A 23,175-nucleotide genomic window follows, 5' to 3' on the forward strand; every position below is an offset into this window, starting at 1 on the left:
ACTCAAAAAGAAAAGCTGTCAACTTTATTGAACCTAGACAGACGACTGAGTTGGTAACAAAATCCTAAACAAAATTTTTGCCTCTTTTCTTATGTTGTTACAAAGGTTTCCCATAACTTTATGATAAACATATGTCTAGGGTAGAAATTTGGCAACTTTTTGATCTGTGAAAAACTTAAGCTGGGAAATCACCACCACACAGCACTTGCCACACTGCCTAAAAATCCCATCAGAACTAGACAGATGGCATTGTTTTTGCTGAGTCTGCTTTTGCTGAAATCTGGCATTTATTAAGTGTTAAAAACAGCATTATTAAATTATGCCAAATACCAAAGCAGATATTGTCATGTCAACCATCAAGTACTATCAGAAGCTAGCCATCGTCACTGCTAAACCCCAGAATTACTTAAAAAGATGCTTTATTTTTACTTTGTTAAAATTAATAATAAAATTAAATACTATTAAGTTTTAAGATCATTCAAACAATTTCTAAGTCATTAGGATTTGCTATTCTGTTATGCCAGAAGTCACTCTGAATCTGTGCTGAAGTGACTTGACTGTATGCAGAGGATTTACAAACATCCTCTTTATTGTTTTTTGAGCTAATCAAAAACAACTGAAACCTTACCCTACTTAGACATAGCAATCTTAACAAAAGTTTTAGATGTTGAAAAGCCAGATTTTACAAGAAATTAGGCATAGAGGTGATCACAAAAGATAAAAATTGAAAATTTTGATTATATGAGATTGAAAAGCTTTTGCTGGAACGAAGTTAGCATAATTAAGACAAGAAAGAAAGATGTCAACAAGTATCATGTCAGAGATATTTAGTGCAAACATTTTACATAAGGAATTAGCAAAAAGTTTTAAGACCAAGAGCCATTATTTTAGTAGATAAGCAATTTAAAAATATAAGTAACTACTACTCAAGAGAACTGCAAACTATTAACAAGCATATGAAAGACTGCTCCAAAAAATTAGTAACAAGAAATGCAGTTCAGAACAACTCTAAGGTTTCACCTCACACTCACAAAATGGGCAAAGATGACCAAAACATTCACCAGAGGAGTTGTGGGAAAACAGCAATAAAAACAGGCTATTCATGGAGCTATGATGAACTTATCCAACCATTGTAGAAAATAACTTGGAATAATGTTAAAACAGAGACTAAAATATTCATATTTTTTACTTCAAAGAATTCATTGCTAATCGTATACAATGAAAACAAATATAAAAAGAAAGGTACAATTTGCATCAAAATATTTATACAGCAATTTCTATAGTCATTAAGAACTGAAAAATCAATCAATAAAAATTTATTAAACATTTTGTGCCAGGAACTGTGCAAAGAATTGGGCATACAAAAAAAGGCAAAAAATAATCCCTGCCTTCAAGGAACTTATGGTTTAATGGGAGATAATACTAAAATAAATGTCTGATGAAATTTAAAAAAAACAAAATATGGTATCTGGATATAATAGAATATTATTGTGCCACAAGAAATAATATTCAGAATTAAGAAATGAAAGATGACAACATGAATGGTCCTAAAGGAGACCGGCTCTCTTATAAACACCCCAGAAAAAAAATCTAAAAGGGCTCCATATGGAACAGCATTTAAGACCAAAGAGAAATATCAATTAAATTCCTATTCCAATAATGCAAAAAAAGGAACTAATATGAAGACCAAGACCAACACTTGAATTGAGCCATCAGGCAATGGAAACAGTAGTCAAGGATTGTAGCAAAGGAATTGGCAGAGAATCAGCCTTTCCATCTATCACTGAAGCAGCAACCACATACACAAAACACATAAATAAAACCAATCTCCCCACCTGAGAATACAGAAGAGGCCAGAATGTGACTCTGGCACAATGTTCTAGAATGGGAACTGATAGCTAAAAATATAAGTAAAGAGAAGGAAATTCTGAACAAATACAATGAAGGAATACTTTTGATTTTAAAAGGCCTAAGAATAAAACTAGAAAAGACTAACTAACTCCAAAACAATTAAAGTAGAATCTAAAGAAAATGACAGTATAAGACTCCAAGAGTAGATAGAAGAAATGAAGCAAAAGATAAAAAATGATGCGAGCTTTTGAGGGAAAAATTTTTTTTAAATAATCATAGAACAAAAGGCAAAAAACCTTACTCATGAAGACACCTTCAAAAATAGAATGAAATTAATTGTTTCTAGGTGAGGTGACTAGAACCAAGAGAACATTATACACAGCAACAAGATTAGGTCATGATCAACTGTGATGGACTTGGTTCTTTACAACAATGAGATGATTTTTCAACAATGAGGTGATAGCCATTTCTAATAAACATGTAAAGAAGAGAGCCATTTGCATCCAGAGAGAGAATTACAGGGACTGAATGTAGATCAAACATTATATTTTCATTTTTTTGTTGTTGATGATGTTTGCTAGCTTAAGTTTATTTTGTTTGTTTCTCATTTTTCCCCTTTTGATCTGATTTTTCTTGTGCAGCATGATAACATGTATATATTAGATTATTTGCTACCTAGGAGAGGAGGAAAGGAGGAGGAAGAAAAATTTTGGAACACAAGTTTTTGCAAAGATGTGTTGAAAACTATCTTTGCATGCCTTTTGAAAAATAAAAAAGCTATTATAAAATAAATTTTTTAAATGTTCTTTTAAAAATAAAATGAAGAAAACAAAACAAGAAATACTAGAACAAAGGCAATAGACTAAACATTTAAAAAACTGTGCAAAGTATCTACTATCAAAAACAAATGAAAAACAAAAAATTGGATGCCAAATTTCAAAAATATTACAAAATGAAACTAGGCAGATTCTATTAAAATTCTTTTAAAATCGTAAAGAATTAAAAACATAGAAATATCATAGCTAAAATCCAGAATTTAAGGGGGAGGGAGGACAAAGAGAGAAAGAGAGAGAGAGAGAAGTAATAATACTTACTTTGCAGTAACAGTGCCATTCAAGTTTTTATAATTCAAAGAATGATATAAAGGTGTCTGGAGAGTAACTTCAAATTTGGGTAATACTGAAAAACAAATATAAGCTTAAAATTATTTAAAATTCCATTGATTTCATTATAAATAATGGCTTTGAAATTTATTTGATCAATGCAATGGTTAACCATGATTCCAAAGGACTGATAATGAAGCATGATGATAAATCCTCTGATAGAAAAGTGATGAATAAAGACTAAAGAATAAGGCATTTTTAGACATAGCTGATGATTTTTTTGCTTGATTTTGCATAATTTTTACAAGACTTTGTTTTTGTTTTTGTTTTTTAATGGGGAGAGGGAAATCAGAGAGAAAGTAAGTTTTTGCTATTTGGAAAGTAAGTCCATTTTAGTTCAAAAAGGTAGAATTATTAATGTCTTAACACTGGAGATAATAATGTATATCTTCAAAAAATTCCCAAAATAAGAGAACCAATAAACACTAGTTAGAAATCACTTAAACACCACTGTCCAGTGAAGGACAGCCCACAACTTCCAAAGCAGCCCAGTTCTCTTTGAGGTTCTAATTATTCTACACTCTTTCCTTACATCAAGCCTATTTTAACTCTGCAACTGACACTTACTGTTTCTAGTTCTGACCTCTGGGGACCAAATGGAACAAATACCCTATTTGCACTGTCTCTCTATATAAAATATAATCCCTGGGGGGAAAGGGGGAATTGTCTCTTTTTAGTACTTCTATCTTTAAACAGCACAAGGTCTGGTAAACATAAATGCTTAATAAATATATTCTCTCTCATTCATTCAAATGAATGTTAGCTTCACAAATGGCCAATCATATGTCAAAGCATTTACAAAGCATTTTGTTTCCTCTCTAATAATAAAATTCTTTAATCAATTTAAAATCATAAACTCCAAGACTTTTCAAATGTCATCTGTTTTAAAGGTCAGTTGTGTGTTAAGAATTGCACCATATATTTTTACCAAATTTCCTTCCCATCTGCAGAAATGAATCATTTTCTCTCTGATTTGAATTCCTAGAAAATCAAGGAAGCACTGGGATCTATCAGAAATCCTGGGACTAAAATAGAATGGTACTGATAAGGAAAAAGAAAAATGAAGAAGACCTGTTATACCTCTTATGAGGTACAGTGTCTCTTAGGAAGTTCCTAATATTCAATGAACAAGAATTTATTAATCACCTACTATATGCCAAGCACTGTACCAAATAATGGAAATATTTTTTAAAAAATGAAGCAGACCCTGTCCTGAAGAAGCTCCAGCCTATCATATGTGTTAATGTTGTACATGCAAGGGATCAGGAACACCCGGCATTCCAAATATGGGGGTCATATATCATTGTCATGCCCTATTCCTCATCATCATCAAGATTCTCTGAATTCTCAAGCGTTAGAATATTTAGCACATTCTTGACTACAAACCAATAAAGAGAACTTGACTTCTTTGACCTTTTCTTGACTCACATCAGTATCTCAGTCCTGTCCACCACTTCCTAATCTCATCTATTAGCAACTATCACCCTCCAATAACAGACCCTTCAAATAGCAAAGAGGAGGCATTCTGGCCTTGCCATACTAGTCCATTTGGTCATGAGACTATAGAGTGCTCAAGTCCCCAAATAATAATAAAAATAGATTTCTTCCCATCCCCAATTTTTATTGTTTGAATAAGAAATAATTACAAAAGATACAGACCAAAAATTTGTAATTAATGGTTCTCTCTCCATCCCACCTTTATCCCATTTCTGATCCCTTCTAACATCAATATAACAATTAATTCATTTTTCCCCTGCTCCTTGCATCACTGTCATTGAAATAAGTTGTCTGCCTGATGTAATATTAAATCACCTGATATTTATACCTTGATAGTCTTTTTCTTTTACAGAAAATTCTAGCCAATCAATCAACAAACATTTAAGATACATTTGCTAGGTTGTTGGCACTGTGTTAGGTACTAGGCATACAAATGTAAAGAATGAAATAATCCTTGTTCTCAAAGGTAAATAAAAGGTATTTGTGAGGGGATTACACTAGCAATTTGGGAGATCAATAAAGATAGGAAGTAGTGCTTGAACAGAATCTGACAGATTGAACAGAATGACATTCTCTGAGACAGAGATAAGGAAGGAATTCAGTCCAGTAAGGAATAACTTGTGCAAAGGCACTGAGGTGATAGAAGGAATAGCATATATAAAGAACACATAGAAGGTAGGTTTTTCTAAATCTAGAAGAACAAGACAGAGAGAACAATGTACACAACAAAATTGGAAAGATAGATTTCAGCTGGGTTATAAAAAAAAATTTTAAGAACAAAAAAAAAAAAAAAAAAAAAAAAAAGGTTACATTTTATTCTGAAAGCAAATAGGGAGCCACTGGAGAATTTGCTGAGTCAGATAGTGACATGGTCAGATCTTCACTTAAAATAAATCACCCTGGCCACAGTGTGAAGGGTAGAAAGACTTTAGTGAAGAAGAGATTAGAAGGAAGACAATCAATAATTTTGGGGCTCAGTGGCTCCTGAGAAGTAAAACAAATCAAATGAGAGATACTCGTGGGAGCATATGATGCAAATGAGAGTAGAGATTAAAATTGGCAAAATAAGCATCACACTGGATAGATAAAATGAAGGAAACTGAGTAATCACATCAAAGTTAAGAAACAGAGGACTTGAAGAATTCTTGGTGCCTTCCACAGAAATAGCTAAGTTTGCAAAAGAGATGATTTTGACAGGAAAGATAATGAGTACATTTAAACATTATAAGTTTGAGATGTCTCTGGATCACCTAAAATACTAAACATTGTTTCCCCTAAACTTTACTTCCTCTACTTTGTTACATTTCATTGCTCAGAAAGGCAAGAAAAGAAAGATGAAATGTTCCTTTAAAAAATTATTTTTTTACTTTGTCATAAATTTTATATTTACTTGTGTGTTTTTGGTGTTTTCTCCAATTAAAGTAAGATCCTTTAGGCCAAGGCTTAAGAAATAATTATTGAATAAATAAACACCATATTGTTTACTTATTTTGAGTGAACATTCTTAAGATAATATTATTAAAAGAGATATATAAATATATTTAAGTTTCAGAATAAGACATTCCACCTAAATCTGAAGTCTTTGGATTTTTATGTGAAATGCAGAACAAAATAATACACAGCATTTATGTAAACTATATGCGATTATAATGCACAATATAACATGATTACTTATATTTTTCTTTATTTCTGAAGAAATTAACATTTTTCCTTTTAAAGTGAAATTGTTCAACACTTACCATATTCTAAAACTTGGAATGACTGGTAATAGGTCTGACCCTATATTTAAAAAAACACAAAAGAAATGTAATAAGTTCGGTTACTTGTCTATAAGATGACATCCTGAAAACTGAAAAAAAATAACCATTTATCAGTGGATAAATTATTTTATTTTTTAAAGTTTTTATGTTTCTTTAATCAAACAAAAAAACTGCAAATAGGATATTTAGTTATATGACTCCTGAGTCCTAAGAAATCCAATATTCCTGCATTTTAAAAAATCCTGTGTGAATAATTAGCTGTTTGACTTTTAAGCAAATTACTTAAAGTCTCTGAGACTCAATTACCTCATTTGCGAAATTAGCCAAGATTTTCAGTATCTTTTTTACTTCTAAGATTCTAGATTCAGAAATATCATTCATTAAATTCCATGCTATATCTGTTTTATTCACTGGCTATTGAAAAATAACAAACTGAGGATATAAATTTATCTTAAATTCAAGTACTCACAATTCTCATATTGAAATATTCTCATTGTCCTAATTCCTTGAATTACTTTTCAGAATGACTAATAAGAAAAATTATACTGATCCTTATACCTGACAGTCATGCTAAACTGTCACTTAAGTTCATGGGATCATATATCTAATACTTGAAATAGTTCCTCATTGTAAGGTCAATAAACTTTCCTGTCACACGGGAAATATGTGGCAGAATTAGGAATCAAACTCAGATTCTCTGTGATTCTCAACATCTATTGTAGATTTTAATAACAGTAAACATCTTCCAAACTATATTTATTGATCCTTCACATAACTTTATGCAGAGTTGGAATTTGAACCCAGTCCCAGTGGCACAGTGTAACTAGTAGCACAGTGGATAGAGCATTGTATTTCAAATCATTAAGATTCATTTTCCTAAATTCAAATCCCACCTTAATTATTTTCTACTTGTGAGACCTGAACAAGCCATTTATTTAATCCTGTTTATCTCAGATCTTCATCTGTAAAATGAAATGGAAAAGGAAAAGGAAAATCATTTTATCTTTGCTAAGAAAACGCCAAAGAGATCACTAAAAATAAGACATAATTAAACAACAGATGAGACTTCTGGCTCCAGATTCAGTATTCCTTTCCCTGTACCGCTCTATTTTCCCATTTGATTAATAAATAATCACAGAATTAAAGGGAAACACAATTGGCCATCTAATCCATTCTTTGGCCTACCTCAGACAATCTAATTACAGCAATTACAGAAAATTCATATGTTGGAAAGGGGGCTTGGATAACTTTGTTTTTCTGTGCGAAGATCAGATCAAAAGGCACTTTTAGAGTACATCTTTTCATTTAATACAGCAATTTCTTCTACAGTACCTTTGATAAAATATTTGTGAAATATGTATTCCACATCACTGCTATATTCCAAGGTCTATGGGGTAAAAAAAGGATGAAATAAAGCATGGTACTGATGATATGAAAAAGAAGGATTTCTGCTCATACCCTTCAAACACAGCAATTCATTACTAGTATGAAATGACTGGGAATCAAAGTCTAAAACAGATTGTCAAAAGGAAATTGTTCTAAATTATGGACAGATGAGCTATTCTCCAAGTTTGCATGTCAACTAGCAAGTACTTGGATGGGAAGGAGGACAGTATTGAGTAGACAAGAGTATTTGTGTGTATAATTATGTGTGAAGCATTTTGAGAAAGAGAAAGACAAGAATCAGTCCTCAACACTAAGGAATCTATAATGCCTTTTTGTTCTAGGAGAGAACATTGAGGCTGTCATACTCTCAACTTATTCAAAACCAATACTATTCAAGGTATTCACATGGTCAACAATCAATTTATCCTTTTTAGCCCATGAAAATTACGAGAAAGGGTTGGAAAATAATCACATTTTATTCTTAAGCAAAGGAATAGTCCTAAGTGCCAAAAACAAAAGACAAACAACACAAAAACAAAAACCTGAAATTAGTAATAACTTTTCATTTCTAAGTTTGACTAAAAGGTAAATGCTCTAGCTAATGGACTCAAAAATGTTAATATCTAGTCATTAGTATTTTTGAAAAAGGTAAGGATTGTGTTTTATTAAACAATGTTTCCAGACAAACTTAAATTGTTTCAAAATATGTTTTGTGTTATTGTATATTCAAGCTGCCAGCTATTGGAGAAAGAAAGAAGCTAAACTGAATGTTTAAAACTTTTGGACAGCTTATTTTCGAAGCAAACACATTTTATTTCAGGTTCACCTCCTCTACTAGACTGTAATACATAGAAATCAGAAGTAGTGTTGGGCCTCTGTCACTACCCAATATGGTCACTATTTTGGGGAGGAAAGTACATTCTTGGGAAAACTTTCCTCAGCAGATTCACTCCAGGTTTTTTACTCACATTTCACCAAAGTTTTCCCAGCAGTTCCACAAATGGAAACATAAAAGTCATGCCAATCTATATTAATCAGTAAATGATTTTTTCATCAAAAATTACTTATGCTTTTGTCTCTGGTGCAATTTGAGAATATATAAAAGTAGCAGGTCCAGTAAAGAAGCAAAAAACATGTTATTTAGGACCTATTCCTCCTTTAAAAAGGATGCTACAACCAGAGCACAAAAATGTGGATTATTAAAACTTGATTTATGTATTCCTGAAAAAAAAAACTTCATTATGAAGCTACCCAACTAGAAGGAATGTCTCATTTTAATGAATTCTTCAGGAACATGATATACCACCTAGCCAAAGGGGGTGAGAAATTAAGAGGAGGATTATATAAATACAGTGAAACCCCTTTCATCTCTTGAAGAAGGCTGAAATATTGTCTCTACAGTTTTTTTAAATGAAAAATAGAATTAAACAGTTATATAAGTGGGGCTATTTATTTAACCAATGTGAATTCCATTGAGCAGAAATTAGTTAATACCAGTCATAAGTGAAATGAAAATCACTTAGTTTGAAATAAAAAAAACTTGGATTCTAATCCTATCTCTGCTATTTATGACTTGTGTGACTCTAGATAAGCCCATCAGGTCTCTGACCCTCTATTCTAACATTTCTAAAATGAGGTGGTTGGACTTCCAATTCTAATAGGTGAAACAGAGAAACCTGGGAACCCTACCACTGTCTGTTGCTTCAGATTGGACCATTTGTTCAAAGTTCCAAAGAACAACAACTTACAAACTTCTGGAAGACAACCTGCTTGGTAATATAGACAGTCTTTGGCTTCAAAGGCTTTGTGGCCTTATTTAAACAATCAAAACCTTGTCTAAAGAAAGAAAAATATGTCTTGGGACACTCTGAAGATAAAAAAATTCCAATGAATTAAGTTACTAAAGTCTTTGGTACCAACAACTTGCATAGTTTTTCTTCCAAGAAAATTGTGTGTATTTGTGTGTGCACCCCAACCTGTTGTCCTGTTGTTGTTGTTGTTGCTTTTTGTCCTTTTTTTGAGGCAATTAGGGAAAATGTCTTGCCCAGAATCACATAGCTAGTAAGTGTCAAGTGTCTAAAGCCAAATTTGAATTTGCCATCTTGTCCTTCATTTTTGAAAATCAGTGAACTCCTGGTGTGTGATATGATGACTTGCTTGTAAATTGGATTTTAGTGAGGCAAAGTTACACAATCTTCAGCCTCACTCTCTTTTCCTGAGTCATTAAAGTCCAGTGTAAAAACGAAAGTCAAGATGATTGGCAATAGCCTGAGATGCAATAGATATCTTTGACATCTCTGATGTCTGACCAAGCTCTAAGCACTCCACAGAGGATGCTTTTGCCACCTTCAAGGGCACTGGAACAAATGGTTCTCATCTGTTCATTCTGCTGGAGGAAGTGTTCACATGCTAAAGGAAGACATCCCCCTAACTTACCCATAGATTTGAGCCTGTTGGTTACTTAATCTGGTTTAGCCCAATGAGGAGATGATTTTATCAGCATGTAGTCACTGTGCACGCTGCAGGTTCTTGGAACCCCATGTAAAAGAATAGGGAAGTAAGAGGGATATTCTTCCCTTTCAGAACAACCCCTCACACATACCCTTTGATCTAGCAATGCTACTGCTAAGCCCAAATCTCAAAGATATATTTTTTTAAAGTAAAGGAACCTACTTATGCAAAAATCAATGGTCAACAATATTACCCAAGTTGTATTCTTTCTCTTCTTTTTACTATCCCTTTTACTCAGGGCCTTTTAAGAGAGAGAGAGAGAGAGAGAGAGAGAGAGAGAGAGAGAAAGAGAGAGAGAGAGAGTGTGTGTGTGTGTGTGTGTGTGTGTGTGTGTGTGTGAAGTAAGATACTATCCTCAAATCAAGTTCCTTCCCATTGAGGAAAGAGGGGTAAACACATAGACAAAAACATCAGTCTATTGCTCGGATCTGAAAGGTTTTCCAGTATGGCAGAATGAGCCAAAGCTTATTCTTCATTGACACAGTCTTCAGACACTCAATGTCTAAATGCCATCCTCTAAGGGTTTTAGAAATATCTATTATAAATATTGTTATGTTGACTTCCATCTCTCCTTACTTGTCACAAAGAATGTCCTGTACATGGCTAAAATGAACAAGACAGGCAGCACAGTATAACTAAAAAAGCCTCTCAGATTAGTCAGGGGAGAGATCTGGGTTTGAACCCCACCTCAATAGAGACAACAAGGAGACAAAGGACTTGAGATAGAATTCTGGCTCTACCCCTTAGTAACTGAATGATCTTGTCAGCCTCTATGGATCTCAATTTCTTCCTCTGAAAAATGAGAGGGTTTAGACTAGATGACTCCTATGGTCCCTTATGAGTCTGAATCTACAAGCCTACAAATCTCTCAGAATTTCTAAAAGGAATTTCATCAATTTCTGTGATATCCTTATCTAGTTTACTCATGATTATTATATGTAAAGATTCCTTCCCTAGACTGGAACATCTAGAAAGAACACTAACTAACCTGTATTTTCCTGAATATGAAAACCAAACAGCCATTTCTCATTCTCTATATTTTATCACCATGACTAAACTATCTCTACCCTCCATGTCTTAAACCTTTTCTCCCATTGATGAATTATTCATTTTGGACCTTCCAGTCAATTGAACCTTCATTTTGGACATTCCAGTCCTATCCCTCCTCGTTTTCTGGACTTTATCACTATGTCTCTGGCCCCTATAGATCTCTTCCCCCATTGGTGAATTTTTCCCAGGACATCCATTTTGGGGAGAACCTAAACCAGCTTTATACCTCATTTTCTGGACTTCACCACCATGCACCTAAGCAAGTACCTCCTCTCTTTCCCAGTTTCCCTCACTTTCCCCTTCCTTTCCAGCTTCTCTTTTATGTGCTGTCTTCCCTTATTAGAATATAGTCTGCCTAAGAGGAGAGACTACCTTTATTTTTTTTTCTTTGTATTAACATCTGCAACACTCAAAACAATGCTTGGCACATGATGGATGCTTAATAAATAGTTACTGATGGGTATTGTCTTAACCAAAGGGCTTAGGAGTCACTAAGGTCATTCTGACAGAACTAGCCACTTATATGTGCTGTAGCATGTTTTGGTTAAACATGAAACAGGCATCACAGGCTGCCACACTTCCTTCCAACTTCCTCATTAATAAATTTTATCTAGGAAAGCTCCCTGTCAGCATGAATTTTCTCTCTTTATCTCTACTCCAAACAAGATCCTGTTATGTAAAGAATTTCTCTTGAGAGTTCTCTTCCTATATATGAAATGCCCTCCCTTCTCCTGCTAACCAGTCTCTCTCAATTATATCATTCAAAGAGAAGGACATTCAGGAAGCTTTCCTTGACAAATAAGAATAATAAAGCTTCCCTAAACCAAATAAACCATCAATGATAACTCCCTCCTCCAAACTTCTATATCTGCCTGTACCATTCAGTAGACTTTTTTCTCTTGTCTATCTTTTCTTGTGTGCACACATTACCTCCTAAACTAAGTTCCCTGAAGTCAAGAAACTTATAGTCAGTCAATTAATAAGTATTTATTAAGAACCTACTATTTTTCTGACTCTAAGGGACTTCCTCTCCCAGATTGGTAGCTTTGTGATGATAAATTTGGCAATCTTTTGTCTCAATTCTTATCTCGCCCTTAGTCATTGAATAGACAATGCCTTAGACAAATTAAGACTTGGCAAAGACTTTAATTTAGAAAGAACAAGATGACTGACTAATTGCATCCTGGGTCATTGTCAGTTGTTCTGACTTGCACCTTGCCACTGGATTTCAATGACTTAGGAGGAGAGACTGACTTTGTGTAGCTCTGCTTCACTTAAATTCAATTCATTCACAAGTCAAGACATCAGTCTCATGATATCATTGGGACTCTTCAAGAATGAAGCATACAAGAATTGTGCATACCCTTTGATCCAGCAATGCTACTGCTAAGTCCATATCTCAAAGATATATTTTTTTCAAAAATAAAGGGACTTACTTATGCAAAAATACTTATAGGAGCTCTTTTTGTGGTGGTTAAGGATGATCATCAATTGGGTAATGGCTGAGCAAGTTATGGTAAAAGATTGTTGATGGAATATTATTGTGCTATAAAAAAATGACAAGTAGGATGATTTCAGAAAAACCTGTAAAGGTTTACATGAACTGATGCAAAGTGAAATGAGCAGACCTAGGAGCCACTCTACAACTTTTTAAAATGATTAACTGTGAATGACAATTATTCTCAGCAATATAATGATCCAAGATAATCCCAAAGGACTTGTGATAAAAAATGTTATCTACATTCAGAGAAAGAACTGATGTTGTCTGAATACAGACAGAAACATTCTATTTTTTTGCTTTTTTTATATGAATCTTCTTGTGCAAAATGACTAATATGAAAATGTTTTACATGACTGCACATGTATAATCTATATCATATTGAGAGAAGAGAGAGAGATAGAATATAAAACTCAAAACTTTTTTTAATGTTTAAAATTATTTAAGATGTAATTGAGGAAATAAAATATTATTTAAAATAATGAAGGAACAATAACAATAACAACTAATTGATAAAAACTGTGCGAAGAATCAGGAAGCCAAAGAAAGTTTGTAAAAGACAGACTTTGCTCTCAAGAAACTCACTGTCAGAGGCAGCTAGGTGGCACAGTAGACAGAGTACCTGCCCTGAAGTCAGGATGACCTGAGTTCAAATCTGACCTCAGACACTTAATACTTCCTGGCTGTGTGATCCTGGGCAAGTCCTTAACACCAATTGTCTCAGGGGGGAAAAAAAAACTTACTGTCAAAAGGGGAAGACAACATGCAAATGACCAAGTACAAATAAGCTTTTTAAGGAAAAGCTGGAAATATCACTAATGGATAGGGAAGCTCAAGAATCCTAAGAATAGCAGTGCTATATTCCATGAGCCCAACCTGCATCCCAGCCTCCATAACTATCATCTAATGAAGCAAAAAAATGTGATCTGGTAAAAGGCCCCACAGGTATTACATGATCCCTGCAATTCCTGCTTCCTTTGTAACCACAGGATCTGATGACCTAAAAAATAAATCACATGAACATCATCAAGCCCTTTACTCTCATAGAACACAAAAATGAGACCCTGAGACCTTTTCCAGAACAGCAGCCTCCTTTTAAGCAGAATCCTGACCAAAGTATTTTGGAAACTACAACTGCATGCTACAAAGAATGCCACTGTTTTCTTACTTGTTATAAGTGGAACTTTGTTTTATGTTAATTCTATCATCACATTTCACAATTTTCACCATATGCTCCTTATAGAGTTTGGAATTTGCCAAGAATCACCTCAACAAAACATTTGTTCATTCAAAAATAAACATTCCGACCAAACAAACCTAATAACAATTTTGTGTAGGTAAAGTAGCATAAAAAACAGATGTGAAGGAAAGGAGCCTAGAACAATACAAAATTGATAAGAAGCCAGGGTACATATTTCACTAAATCTTTCTATAATAATTAATTCAAGATAAAATGTATTTCAATAACATGACTAGTTTATTGAGCAAATAATGCCAGAGTAAAAGGAGTAAATTAACATAGGCCTACTGCTGAAAAAAAAAAAAAAAGGTGGTAAATTATTATCCATGGGCACAAATGAATAGATTATTCATGGGAATAATCACCATGCCTTTAATCAGTAGGAGTTCTTATTTTGTATTACATATCCAGAGAACTAAGCTATGGTACAGTGGTGGGGTAGACTGAATATAATTGGATAACAATTAAACAGGGCAATTCTAGAAATTCTTTTGATGAAAAAAGAATTCAGAGTGATTCAGAAACATTTACAAGTATCAAGAAGCAAATGATAGTTCAGTACCTATAATTCTGTGTGTGTGTGTGTGTGCGTGTGTATGTGTGTGTGTGTGTGCATGTTTTTACTCATATTTATGAAAACAAAAATATCTAAGGCCTGATTGCCATTTAAGCTCCTAAGAGTCTCAAATTTTTCATCTGTAAGATAAAAGAATTAAACTAGACAATCTCTAAGGTTCTTTTTGATTTTCAGTAATGTCATCGCTGCATTCAAACTAGAATTCAAAGACCATTGATGTCTACAGCATTCTGTCTTGAGATGCTATATAGAGTCCTGAATATCTGGCACTCTGAATCTCAAAGAATCACTGTCATACCTTAACTATGTAGTAAGAAAAAGAATCTCCAGGTCACCTGGAGTGTGATAATTAACACTGCTCATTCAAGGAATCTAGCTTTGGCTCAAAGTCTCAAATCAGAAACTAAAGACAGAGGAATAAAGAAATCAAAGAAGATACCAATCATTATAAAGTATTATTATAGATCCAAAAGTACTCAAAAATTCAAAGCAAAAGGAGAGAACAGCTCTACAATAATTCTAAGCAAAAACTAAAAGGAAAAAAAATATCTATTTTCCAAAGGACTACATGAATACCTAAAGCAAGAAATTTTTGAAATTAAATAAAGTTTTGGAGAAAATTTTCTAAAGAAGAATAAAGAGCTTAAAGCAAAAAGTGGTACCCATGTATTCTCTAAAAACTAAAATGAAGCAAAGGAAAATCATTGATTTTGTGAAACAAGAAGAAATATTAGAGTACAATCAGAAGACTGGGAAAAGAAAAGAAAATGAAAAGCATCTACTACCAAAAACAAGTGGCCTAGAAAAGAGACATGTCAAGGGAAATTAATAAATGAATCATTGGATTCCATGAAAATCATGATTTTTCTTTAAAAAAAGACTAAATACTTTATTTCAAGAAATCATAAATGAAAATTGCCCAGCTCTGTTAAAACCAGATAACAAAGTGAAAATATAAAGATCAACTGATCATCTCATGAAAGAAATTCAAAAAAAAGAAAAATCCCCAAAATGTCATAATCAAAATTTAGCTTCCTTGTCCACTATATGTGCATTTGTTGGGGGGAGAGGAAGGGAGAAGCTCAAGTACCAGGGAGCCACTATCATATCACATTCTTGGAAGCTTCTTCTATAAATAGGGGAACATCTTGGAATACAATATATCAAAAATCAAAAAAATATTATTGTGCTACAAAAAATAATTTTAGCCTGAAAAAAATGGAGTAAAATCCTATAAGGGGTTAAAGGACTTTAATTGAAGAGAATTTTGTAGCATGCCAGATGAAAAGACTAGAAGTGGGGAACTTTCAAAAGTTACAGGAGAATTCCTAGAAGATTAGGAAATCTGACTGTAAATACTACAAAATAAACATGAAAAGAAATGATGAAACAGATAATATCAAAAATCCCAAGAAGAATTAACCGATGCTCAATGAAGTATATCTAGAACATTTTTGAAAGACTTAAGAACTCTAAGCAAAGTAATGAGCAACCTCATCTCCTTTGGATTTTTGAGGAAATATTTCTTTCTTCTGCTGAAGATATGATAGACTAAAAGGGCAAAGGAGGGAGGGAAAAAATTCACACTTTTTTTATATGGTCACTATGTGGCTATTTGTTTGACTATGTTTATTTTTATAAGGTTTTTTTTTTTTTCCCTCTTTCTTTAATTGGTGTGGAAAAGTGAAAGGCTAGTAATACTGATGCTTCCCAAAAAAAAAAGATAATCACTAGAACTTTTTAAAATGCACAAAAGACAACAGAAGGAATTTCAGAAGGAATTACAATGTAGAACAGTTTTGAAAAAAATGCATGAAAAAAAGTGAAAATTTATCACTTTTTAAAATATAAATATATAACATAATTTTTAAAAATATTTTTTAAAAAGCAGTGACTAAAGGGGTCTCCCATCTTAGATAACCTGAGAGAGAGAAAGAGAGAGAAAGAGGAGAGAGAGAGAGAGAGAGAGAGAGAGAGAGAGAGAGAGAGAGAGAGAGAGAGAAGAGAGAAACTGTGTAATTTCAATTAAAATAACTGGTTTCATTTCAAGTGCTAGTCTGCTATTTCTTTGATTACACTGACCCCTAGAGGGCCATTGAAACATGCATGCACAAAAATTTCCTCTTTCAAATAGGGTTTATTTTTATGTGTTTCCTTCAGATAAACCTAACATTCTCTATAACAATAATAATATCCAAAAGGATTGTGTTAGAAAATATAGAAGAGCTTCATAAAAAAGAAGAGGCAGAAGAAATGCCCAAAACATGTATTTTATAGTATGAGTAAATATATATGTATGTGTAGAAGAATGTATGTGTATCATATATAGAAAGACATTTTATATTCATATATACATATTTTAATAGTAAGGACCATCAAAATATCATACTATTTCTCTTCTGCCAAACAATCAAGTCATACTTAGCAGATCAAATGCATGCAAGGAAAAGGAGTGTGACATAGATGATAGGCACTCTGAAGTCAGGAAAACCTGGGTTGAAATCCTGTCTCTGATACATACATACTATGTGACAATGAAAAATTTACTTAACTCTTCATTGCTCCAGGAGACTCTCTAACACTATAAATTCCAGAAGTATTATCAAATCTTAATGAATGAAAAGCTTTTGGTTTCTTTTTTGTAGAAAGAGTTCTCTACACTTAAAATCCTGGTTCCAGACTTTTTTTAAAGTCGCAGTAGTAAATGGACAATCTAATCCATTCTTCAGGTCCTATCTTTTCTATGAATATATTCATTCTCTCTGTCTCCGTGTGTGTGTGTGTGTGTGTGTGTGCGCACCTGTCTATCTGTCTCTGTGTGTGTGTCTCTCTCTCTTTCCAATTTTCTTCCTCTCTTTGTGTCTCTCTCATCTTCTCTCCTTTTTTCCCTTCCCTTTTTTCCTCTTGCTCCCCGTCCCCATGGGAATGGAGAAAAGATAATGAAATGAGAAATTTAAAATAAAATTATGAAAACTGTGGAAAGGTCTCTAAGCCACACTAACCATAACTACTGAAATTTTGATAAGAAGAAATATCCCTTAATTTAAAAAATAAAAAATAAAAAAAAACTCCTGGCATTTGCTTTTTCATTCGTTCATTCTCTAAATGCACATATCTGGTCCTAGACAATACAGACAGGACAGAATCAGGGAGTCTAAGAAGAATGAATCAACCTAAAAAGAGCAAATAAAATGTTCCAGGATCATCAGCAGTGGGATGGAATCTGTAAGCAGCTGCTACATTTTCAGCGTAGGTTGGATAAAGAGGTAATCTTAAAATTCACAGAGACATATATAGACACACATACACGCTTTTGAAAAGTATATGTTCTGAACTTCTGCTATTTAATAGCAAAAAGGACAAAAAAATTCCCAAGAATATGAGGGAAGGAATTTACCAAAAGCTAAGTTTTTATCTTATTCTCTTGAGAATTTCACCAAAGAAATAATAAGATTGAAAACTCCTAAATAAAGGACACTTCCCATACTTCTTTTGACTCCCTCATAATGCCTAGAGTGGTAAAGTACTGAATTCAAAGTCATAGGTCTTCGTCCTGAATTCAAATTCAATTCTGCCACTTTTTGTCATGTAATTTTGGGTTACTTGCTTTACTTTTCTGGGTCAAAAACTTTCTCATTTATAAAATGAAATAACCTTTAAGGTCTCTTCCAACTCTAAGTTTATGATCCTACTGGGCAGATATTAGATAGTCAACAAATTAATGATCTATTAACATTAGTACTTTGTATTTACATAGATGGATGGGTTTTTTCTTAGAATATCAAAGCAATGACACTAAAGGAAAACTGCAACTTAAGTCATAGCTGCACTACTAAATTTTGGTAAAATACAATTTTAAAATCATGATAAAGATGAATTTTGTACAACTAAATATTAAATAATCTTGGCCAATCTTGACTATTGACTATAACCTCAGCCTATTCTCTGGAGGGAAGAGTTTGTATTTTCCTTTTCAGTATGCTATTAATGAATCATTATTATTATTGTTATTATTCAGTCTTGTTTTAGGCATGACTGACTCCTTATGACCCCATTTTCAATTTTCTTGTTAAAGATACTAGTGGTTTGCTATTTCCTTCTTCCTTTTACAGATGAGGAAACTGAAGTAAATAATGTTAAGTGATTTACCCAGAGTCACACAACTAGCAAGCATCTGAGACCATATTAGAATTTGCATTTACAAAAAATGTTTAACCCCATGTTAACACTAATAATGTTTAAAGGGGACACAGCTAATTATTTGACCAATACCACTCTATTATACTGTACATAGTATTACTGACTCCAGGCTTGACCCTCTACCCTTCACTTCCCTCCTCCAAACAATCTAATCACATGGGCTAAACTCACACTAACTCTTAAGCTATCTGTCCATGAAAAAAAGAAAGGTAAAAGAAACAGAAAGAAAAATGATGGTGTGTGCATAAGACTTTTCCCTCCTTCTCCCTTGTTTTTCTCTTGAATAGATCCTTTTCAAAGAACTTACCAAGCCAAAATACTCTTTTCTGGCTACCACTCAACTATATTTATTTTTTTTCTACTATTACAATGTAAGTTCCATCAATAGGCAACACTACATATATACCATGAAAGATATAGCACCCTTCAAAATCTATAAAGAAATAAAGGGGGACGGATGAGCAGATGGGAAAGTAAAGAGTAAGGGAATGAGACAAGGGAGGGATCCTTGGGTGGGGGAGGTTAAGTAATAAAAGGCAAGATAGGGAACAAAATTTTATTAAAGAGGCAGCAGGCATAGGAAAGACATGTATGTATATGTGGAGTTTGTGGGGGTCTGTGGGAGTGTATGTATGTATATATCTATATATGTATACATAAATGTATCTTTTCTTAACTGTGGCTTGCTTCAGCATAGGGGGAGATGAAAAGGGAGGAAAAGGAATAAAGTTAATAATGTGCATAGCAGAGAACCAAAAAACAGTTTACAAGGAAGAAAAGAAAAATGGACTTCATGAATATAATTTCTTCTACTGATATATATACCTTCTTGATCTGGTAATTTCTTGTTATGTATTTGGGAAAAAAATTTTAAATATGAACTCCATTAGGAAAGGAACTCTTTAATTTTGTATTAACATTTTGCATTTTTATTGAGTTTGATGCATAGAAAATACTAAACATTTTTTCATTCATTCTTCAATCTAGCTCCTGAAATATCAGCAACAGTCAAGGCAAACACTATTATAATAGTTAGAATCATAACCACTACTTTAAAATTTAAGGCCAGACCAGCTGACAAAAATTATCATACACTTACAAAGAATGTTTAACCCTATGCTAACACTAGTTAGTGCTTAAAGGGGACACAGCTAATTATTAAACCAACATCATCTTATTATATTGTGGATATTATTATTCTGGCTCAATCCACTCTATGGTTTTCTCACATATTTCTTAATGATTTGTCACAAATCCTGCCAGGTTACAAGTACTTTCCCAATAATTAGCTTAAAATTCTAAGTTATAATGTTAGGTTGTGGTCTTTTTTTTAAATACACAGTCTCCATAACATGTTGGCTCGTGATGAATTGAAATGGCACTTTATGACACCAAGAAAGATAAAGAACTGACAGTGTCTGAATACAGAAGCATATTTTTTCATTTTTTTGAGGGTTTTTGGGGGATGAGGTCTATTTTTTTTCTACAATATTACTTATGGAAGTATTTTGCGTGACTACATATATATAACCTATATCGAATTACTTGTCTTCTCAATGAGGACAAGGAGAGAGGGAGGAAGGAAGAAAAGCTGGAACTCAAAGTTTTTTAAATAATATTAAAAATTGTTTTTACATGTCACTATGGAAAAACAAAATATTAAATAAATAATTGATTGGGTGTTGCCTCAGTCAAACTGAGACCTGTTAAAGATGTTGGCTTAAAAGACTTTTTTTTTTTAAAGGAAAGGGCAAGTTTATGAAGGGTTCTGAATATCAAAATGAGTATTTTATTTTTAATCCTGTAGGTTATATGAAGTCATTGGAATTAACTGAATCAGGGGAGGGATTAACGGTCTACACATTTAGGAGAATCATTTTGGAAGCTGAATAGGAGAGGATTTGGGTGGGGAGAAACTTGTTGCAGAGAGACCAAAGATAAGGGAATAAGATAAGAGGAAATAAGCTGTACAGGTTTTATTTTATCTCTCTTTTCCCTAACAAGGAAAATGATCTTTTGCCAAGAAAGGCTTAAACAAAATGATTAACAGATTGAAACCTAAAAAAAAAGTATGCAATTGACTGAAAAAATTTAAGTCACAAAAACCAGATAACCTATCTCCCAGAGAAATGAAAGAACTATCAGATATAATTAGTGAGCACTGTCGATAATAATCTTTGAAAAACTGTGGAGAATAAAAGTAGGACTAAAGGACTGGATAGACAAATGTTATCTCAATTTTTTCTAAAAGGAACAGAATAGTCTCAGAAAGACTCAGAAGGAATATTTAAATTGCAAGCCATTTAGCTTAACTGGTAAAATTCTAGAAAATATTGCTAAAGGAACAAAACTAATGCAGACAAGATTAGAAGGGAAGCAATAAACTGGGAAAACATTTTTACATTCAAAGGTTCTGATAAAGGCCTTATTTCTAAAATATATAGAGAATTGACTCAAATTTATAAGAATTTAAGCCATACTCCAATTGATAAATGGTCAAAGGATATGAACAGACAATTTTCAGATGAAGAAATTTAAACTATTTCTAGTCATATGAAAAGGTGCTCCAAATCACTATTGATCAAAGAAATGCAAATTAAGACACCGCTGAAATACCACTACACACCTGTCAGATTGGCTAAGATGACAGGAAAAGATAATTAATGATGAATGTTGGAGGGGATATGGGAAAACTGGGACACTGATACATTATTGGTGGAGTTGTGAACGAATCCAACCATTCTAGAGGGCAATTTGGAACTATGCTCAAAAAGTTATCAAAATGTGCATACCCTCTGACCCAGCAGTATTTCTACTGGGCTTATATCCCAGAGAGATCTTAAAGGAGGGAGAGGGACTCACATGTGCAAAAATATTTGTGGCAGCCCTTTTTGCAATAACTAGAAACTGGAAACTGAATGGATGCCCATCAATTGGAGAATGGCTGAATAAATTGTGGTATATGAATGTTATGGAATATTATTGTTCTGTAAGAAGCGATCAGCAGGATGATTTCACAGAGGTCTGGAGAGACTTACATGAACTGATATTAAATGAAATGAGCAGAATCAGGTGATCATTATACACAGCAACAAGACTATACAATGATAAATTCTGATGGATGTGGCCTCTTCAACAATAAGATGATTCAAACCAGTTCCAATTATTCAGTGATGAAGAGAGCCACCTACACCCAGAGAGAAGACTGTGGGAAATGAGTATTGATCGACCATAACATAGCATTTTCACTCTTTCTGTTGATGTTTGCTTGCATTTTGTTTTCTTCCTCAAGTTTTTTTTCCTTCTTGACCCAATTTTTCTTGTGCGGCAGGATACTGTATAAATATGTATACATATATTGGATTTAACATATATGTTAACATATTTAACATGTATTAGACTACCTGCCATCTAGGGGATGGGCTTGAGGGAAGGAGGGGAAAATTTGGAACATAAGATTTTGTAAGGGTCCATGTTGAAAAATTACCCATCCATATGTTTTGTAAATAAAAAGCTTTAATAAAATTAATATATATGCATATATATATATTACTAAAGGGAAAGTTTGTGAAAGTTTGAGAAAGAGAAGTAACAGTCACTAAGGGGACAGTTCGGTGATGCAGTGGATAGTATGCCTGGAGTCAGAAGAACTCCTCAAGTTAAAAATCTGGCTTCAGACACATATTAATTGTGTTTCTCTAGGCAAATCACTTAGCACTATTTGCCTCAGTTTCTTCATCTGTAAAATGAGCTGCAAAGGAAAATGACAAGCAGCTTCAATATCTTTGCCAAGAAAACTCCAAATGGAATTATGAAGAGAATTGGAAAAAGCGGAAACATGATGAAACTACACCAACAGGTCACAAAGAGCAATAAGCATGCCTTCATCAAGAACAAGTCACATCAGATAATTTAACATTCTTTATTCACAGGACAACTAGACTGGTAGATTAAATAAATATCATAAATAAAATATATCTAAATTTCAGCAAATATATGACAAAGTCTTTCATGTTATCTTTGTAGAAATAAAATACAGAAAATAATAATTAAGTAGCTTCAGAACTTATTGAATGAAAAAACTCCAAAAATGTTCATTAATGAATCTGCGCCAATATAAAGGAAGTCTTCATCGATTTGAGTGCCCTAGTATCTGTTCATGGTGCTGTGCTATTCAATATTTTTAATCAAAGATTCTGATATAAGTATTGATGGAATACTTGTCAAATTTGCAAATAACACAAAACTAGGAGGAATAACTAATACAATGAATAGAAAACAGAATTGAGACCAATAAGCTAGAATTCAACAATATGACAGAATAGTCAAGAAAGTGAATGTAACCTAAATTACATGGGAAAAGAGAGGCACAATATTCAGATGGAAGAGGATAATAATTCCATGCTATTCATCTCTGTCCATATCCCAACCAAAATACTGAG

At 33.2% G+C, this 23,175-nt stretch overlaps 1 protein-coding gene across 1 annotated transcript in view; it reads right to left on the reverse strand.

Moving 5' to 3' along the window:
* CD109 (CD109 molecule) overlaps positions 1-23,175 on the reverse strand; it is a 152,076-nt gene that overhangs the window by 77,675 nt on the left and 51,226 nt on the right. Inside the window, exons 6-7 of the mRNA XM_031964622.1 lie at positions 6,251-6,290; positions 2,946-3,030 (exon numbers count right to left, since the gene is read on the reverse strand). Of these exons, the coding sequence (XP_031820482.1) occupies positions 2,946-3,030; positions 6,251-6,290 (125 nt within the window). The remainder of the gene's footprint in view (positions 1-2,945; positions 3,031-6,250; positions 6,291-23,175) is intronic.

This window comes from Sarcophilus harrisii, chromosome 4 (assembly GCF_902635505.1).
Source record: "Sarcophilus harrisii chromosome 4, mSarHar1.11, whole genome shotgun sequence".
NCBI lineage: Eukaryota > Metazoa > Chordata > Mammalia > Dasyuromorphia > Dasyuridae > Sarcophilus > Sarcophilus harrisii.